This window comes from Onychostruthus taczanowskii, unplaced genomic scaffold (genome assembly GCF_017590055.1).
Source record: "Onychostruthus taczanowskii isolate IOZ18803 unplaced genomic scaffold, ASM1759005v1 scaffold13, whole genome shotgun sequence".
Classification (NCBI taxonomy): Eukaryota; Metazoa; Chordata; class Aves; order Passeriformes; family Passeridae; genus Onychostruthus; species Onychostruthus taczanowskii.
Genome location: NW_024498462.1, coordinates 10,560,584 through 10,566,015, shown reverse-complemented (window position 1 = coordinate 10,566,015; position 5,432 = coordinate 10,560,584). Strand labels below are relative to the sequence as shown.

The 5,432-nt window shown below is 58.6% G+C and overlaps 1 protein-coding gene across 1 annotated transcript; it reads right to left on the bottom strand.

Annotated features, from left to right (window-relative positions):
* Nucleotides 1–1,055: 1,055 nt before the first annotated feature.
* On the bottom strand, nt 1,056–4,313 carry LOC121331803 (transforming growth factor beta activator LRRC32-like). The gene is made up of 2 exons (XM_041396564.1): nt 3,522–4,313; nt 1,056–2,998 (listed from the first exon to the last, which is right to left on the bottom strand). Exons 1-2 carry the CDS (start codon nt 3,624–3,626, stop codon nt 1,061–1,063), a joined length of 2,043 nt encoding a protein of 680 aa, XP_041252498.1. The 5' UTR covers nt 3,627–4,313; the 3' UTR covers nt 1,056–1,060.
* Between the last annotated feature and the right edge of the window lie 1,119 nt (nt 4,314–5,432).

The following is a 5,432-nucleotide window of genomic DNA, read 5'->3' as shown; positions in this document are numbered from 1 at the left end:
GCTCACACAGCTCCAACCCACCAGGTGTGTGGAGGTGACTGGGTCCAGCTGGGGACTTCCAAGGTGGAACCAAATGGATGTGAAACGTTAAAGGTTTCACTGCAGCCTCAGTTTTGTATTTCCTGGAGCTGTCCCAGCCCTTCAGGTGCTCCCACTCTGCCCTGGGAAGCTGGACAGGTCACTAAAGGGAGAGATGGACACCACCACACTGTGACAATCCCACTTACCACCTCCTCCTGCTGCCTTGCCAAGCCCCTGGATCATTCCTGGCTTTGGGGGTGCTCAGAGGGTTCCAAATCCACCCAGGACCACCACTCAGGCAGCACTTACCTCGTGCTGGGACCAGCTGTCTCTGCCACCATCACCTCGGGGGTCCTGGCACTGAGGGTGGGACATCTTGTGCCAGCCAGGGACAGCACAGACCCCCCACTTCTCCCATTCCCACCATCCCAGCAGGGGAGGACAGGGTGGAATTCCTCCCAGCAAGGAAAGGCAGCAGAGAGGTGGGCAGGGTCCCACAGAAACCCCCTCCCCACCACCAAGCACATTCCCATTCCCTCCTGCTTCAGGAGCAGCAGCAGGGCACTAACAGAGCTATTAAACCTTCTTAAAGGGGCTGCTGGGCTAGCTGGGAAAAGCCAGGTGGCCCCAATGGAGACAATTCCTGTCCAGCTGAGTGTGATGTGGAGGAAGGGGGGTGCTCAGCGCAGCCAGGGCTTGGTTTCCTGTGTTGAGAGATGGGAATGCATGATGGCACCCCAAATTCCATGTTTAATGTCTGGCAGGGATCAGACAGGACAGGGAATGTCCCTTCTGGAGAAAGGGAGGTGGCTCAGAGCCCAGCACCCACCAGGCTCCTTCACAAATCACGCAGGTACCAGCGAGACTTCAACCACAATAATCTTATTAATATTAATATTATTAATAATAATTAGAGTTCTGACCGATGGCTGCAGCTCTGTGTGATGTGTGCATCACACTTTGGTGATGCTGTCAGGTGGCCTCTCCTCGAATATTATTAATAATAATTAGAGTTCTGACCGATGGCTGCAGCTCTGGGCTACACTTTGGTGATGTTGTCAGGTGGCCTCTCCTCAGCTGGCCCCTGTCCTTTGGGATGGGGCTGGGACACTCCCACCCTGTTGCTCTCAAGTCCCGCACATCCCGGAGCCTTCCGCCCTTTCCTCAGGAGGCAGAAAACCCAGACAACAAGGAGGGAAAGGCCCATCAGGGCCACCAGCAGAGCCAGGGAGGCAGTGCCCTTGGCTTGGGGACAGATCCACCGGGGAGTGCCGGTGATCCTGGCTGAGATATTCCGGCCGTGCTCCTGGAAGACACAGCGGGCCTGGCGCAGGTCCGGCACGGCCACGCCGGCCGCACGCAGCGCGTCCAGCCAGCCCAGAGAGCAGCAGCTCCAGGGGTTCCCAGCCACAGACACGGCCCTCAGGCTGTGGGACCAGCTCCCCACTGTTCCCAAGGCCTGCAGGTTGTTATTCCGAACGTCCAGGCTCTCCAGAGGGGAGCAGGAAAGCCCTGTGGGCAGCAGGCTCAGGTGGTTGCCCGAGAGGTCCAGCACCCGCAGCGTGCCCAGGCAGGGCAGCGCTGCCTCGTCCATCTGGTTGTCCCTCAGAGAGAGCTCCTGCAAGGACAGCTCCAACCCTGCCAGCGTTCCCGTGGGCATGGACAAGTCCCTGTTTCCTGACAGGTCCAGGGAGAGCAGTGGGGTCCCACTGAAGGCGCGGGGCTGCAGCCTGGAGATGTTGTTCTTGGACAGGCTCAGGTGCTTCAAGTGAGGCACGTTGTAGAAGGGGGTGCAGGTGTCTCTGGGGGCTGATGTGTGAGAATCCCCTTGGAAATCCCTTCCCTGGTCACTCCCCTGGCTCTCACAAGGCTGGAGGCTGTTGGAGCCCAGATCCATGGATTCCAGGTGGGGCAGGGAATCGAAGAACCAGCGTGGCAGCACACGGAGTGCGTTGCTGTGGAGGTCCAGTGAGCGCACAGACAGCTCCGTGCCATTGGTGACAGATTCCCTGGCCACATCCTGGAGACAGTTCCTTGCCAGGCTGAGGCTGTGCAGGGAGCCCAGGCTGTGGAAAAAGGAAAATGGGAACAGCTCCAGGCGGTTATTGCTGAGATCCAGGTCAGCCACGTGTGTCAGAGTGGCCACGGGACGCACGGTCCTGTTGAACCTCTGCATCTCCTTGTAGGGCACGATGAACTCCCTGGGATAGGGTGAGCCTGGGAGCAGGGAAGAGATGAGGTTGTTGGAGAGGTTTAAGTGTGTGAGATCATGGGCTCTGGGGAGCTCTGGGAAAGAGAGGAGTCTGTTATGGCTCAAGTCGAGCACTCGGAGCAGGTAGGGCTCCGCTCCCTCCTCCTCGGAGAAGAGCTCCAGGGCGTTGTGGCTGAGGTTTAAAATTTGCAGCTGCGTGAGGCTGAAGCCAGAGATACAGTGGAGGGAATTCAAAGCCAAGTTCAGCACCTCCAGCTCTTCCAGAGGCTCAAAAGCTCCCTCCTGGATCTCCATGATGTAGTTGCTGCTGAGGTCGAGCTGGCGCAGCCGCGGTGAGTTCCGGAAGGTTCCTGCCAGCAGCTTGGTCATCGTGTTCCCGGAGAGATCCAGCACCCTCAGGCTGGTGAGGTTGCTGATGTACCAGCTGGCCATGTGGCTCTCAAGGTTATTCACAGACAGGTCCAGGACCTCTATATTCCTGAGCAGATGGAAAGCTTCCCCGTTAGCCAAGTAATTCCGGTCCAGGTGGTTCGATCCCAGGAGGAGCGAGCGCAGCCGAGGCAGCTCAGCCAGGGCGGCGGCTGACACGGATTCCAGCTGGTTGAAGCACACATCCAGGTACTCCAGCTGCCCAAATCCTGGCATGCTGCTGCCTGACAGGTTTTGGATGAAGTTGTTGGAGAGTTCAAGGTACTTAATTCCTTGGCCAAGCTCCTTGGGAAATTTCTGCAGGCCAACTCCTTTGCAAGACACCTTCGTGGGGCTCTGTGGAGAGACAGGAGATGTGTGAATGACGGGGGGCTAGAAGCCAGCTGCTGTCCAGGATGGGCATGAGAAGTGGGAATGAGCACTGCTCCCCCTTCCCAAGCCAAGCTGGTCCAGAGCATCCCTGTTTAGGCAGAGGAAGGGTGCTGTGTATGCTCCACCTTTCCTCTCACTCCAGTTTCCTGTGGAGTTAGGAACCTGGATGGGGAGCAGCTGATTCTTTTCTGGGGAGACAGAAACCAGCTGATCCCCAGCCAGGCTCCCAACTGCCTCACTGGAATCCCTGCCCTCCATCCTCTCAGCACCTCAGGCACGGCAGGGATGTGGGAGCAGCTGGATGCCAGGGACCACCTCACAGGAAACCAGCTCCAAGGCAGGAAAACAGGAAAAGCTGGGAAAGTTAAAGAGATGGAGGCTGGAGGGAGGTGAGAGCCACAGGGAAGAGATCCAGGGCGATGCTGGCAGCACCAGCCACGCTGCTGGAGCCATCCCAGCCCAGGTGCTCCTTGGAAAACAGCCTTACCTGCTGGCACAGCGGGGAGCTGGGCCTGGTCTCGGGGCTAGCCCGGGCTCTGAGGATGGACGGGAGCAGGCAGAGCAGGAACCATCCCCGTGCAGCCCAGAGCATGTTGGGCTGCGGGCGCTGCCAGCCCCGTCCCGCTCCTGCGGCGTCGCTGGCAGGCTGGGCAGGAGCCAGGCTCTGTATAAATAGGCTTCAGGATGGGATGGGGGAAGGAGATAAGGCATGTGGGTGTTTGTAGCACGGAAGTGGGAAAAGACAGACATCAGCTCGCAGAGGGGGAAAAACGGCACAAAGCCATAGGGAAGGGAAAGAGAAACGGCAGGATGGGGAGGAGGGAGCTCAGGTGACCGCTGTGACATCAAATGCCAGGAGGCAGAGGGGGCACGTAGGAAAGCTGAGAGGGTTTGGGAGAGTTTCCCTGTGCCAGGGACAGGATCTGCCAGCTCCCGGGACACCAGGGACAGCTGGCTAGGGCTCTGCAGCCATCCTGAGCCAGGGACAGCTCCTGGCTGTGGCATCACCTGACTGTCACACCCAGTGACAGTCCCTCCCCATCCCAAGACAGCCCAGCCGGGGGGACTCTGCCTCTGTCAGGAAACAACAGCTTCCCAGGGCTCACCGCCCCTTCCCAGGGGATGTGCGGAGCTGGAATCCCCCTCCTCCTCCTCCTCTCCCTCCCCAGGGCTCTGCGGCGTGCGGGCTCCCCGCTGTCACACCCGGTGTCCCCACCTGGGCTGCCGGGTCAGCTCCTCGCGCAGGGCAGGAACAAGAAGGGAACTGTCCCTGCGGCAGCGCCAGGTGGGATCTGTGCGCCCGGAGCTGTGCCCCACCCACAGGGACATTTTTTTTGGTGATGGTATCTCCGTGTCCTTGTGCCACCTAGTGCTGACACACTCCTTGGGGGCACGCCCCTCACGCTTCACGGGGCACTCTCCAAAAAGCACAGTTTGGGGTTTTTTTTGCCTCAGAGTGGCTAATTGCATGTGAAGGAGCAACTCAGGCTACTGAAAGGCTGTCCAAGGATGTGAAGTTTCAGCCACAGAGCTCATGCTGTAATCCTGGATGTGTCTGGCAGGAAAAAAAATATATATATAGACATAAAATACATAAATAAATAAATATAGATTATTTATATATGTATACACACAGAGAGAGTTACACAACTGAGTTACCCCTCACCCTCTGACAGTCGGCGTGGTGGGGGACACTTTGTCACCTCAGGATGTGACTCAGCCTTGAGCTGGCTGTCCCCAGCATCCAGGTCAGGCAGGACAGCGGTGACAGGCCAGGGACAGCGTTTTGGGCTGATGCCCCGCGGTGCCGGGGCTGGAGGCAGCAGCGAGCACAGAGCACATCTGTGCAGATGTGAGCTCCTGCCAGGGAAACACCGACCTCTGGATGACCCCCGGGCCCTCCCAAAAACAGAACCGGCACATCCAGCCCTGCCACACCCAGGGAAGCCCGGCCTGTCCCCTGCACCCCAACTGCTGGACATGACTCTGCACGGTGACACAGCCCCTGTCAGCAGCTGAAAAGTCCCTGATTTGGATCAGGGACTTCTGCAGAGAATCCCAGGGCATTTGCATCCCAAGGCTGTGAACTCCCTTTGTGGGAGCGCCGGGTGTGGATCAGACCCGGCAAGCACCGAGAGGCTTCTCTTGGATTGTGATAAAGGCAGAGTGAACCACACGGCCTGTGCAGAGAGGTCTGCTCTGAAACCAGCCACCCTGTGCTTCTTGGCCTTCCTGCCCTCCATGCTGGCTCCAGCAGATCTGTTGGAGATTCCCTTCTCCTCCCGAGGCTTTTGTGGGAGCAGTCTCCAAAGGATGTGAGGAACGAGCAGCAGGACTGAGGTGCGGAGGGAGCAGGGACAGAACCACCTGCCCAGGTCACATCCCTGCTGTGGGTGAT

Excerpts from the sequence above, each read along its gene's own strand:
- LOC121331803 (XM_041396564.1), bottom strand. The coding sequence starts at position 3,626 with ATGCTCTGGGCTGCACGGGGATGGTTCCTGCTCTGCCTGCTCCCGTCC. Across the intron at positions 2,999-3,521 it reads GCTCCCCGCTGTGCCAGCAG|AGCCCCACGAAGGTGTCTTG; the intron begins GTAAGGCTGTTT and ends GTCTCTCCACAG.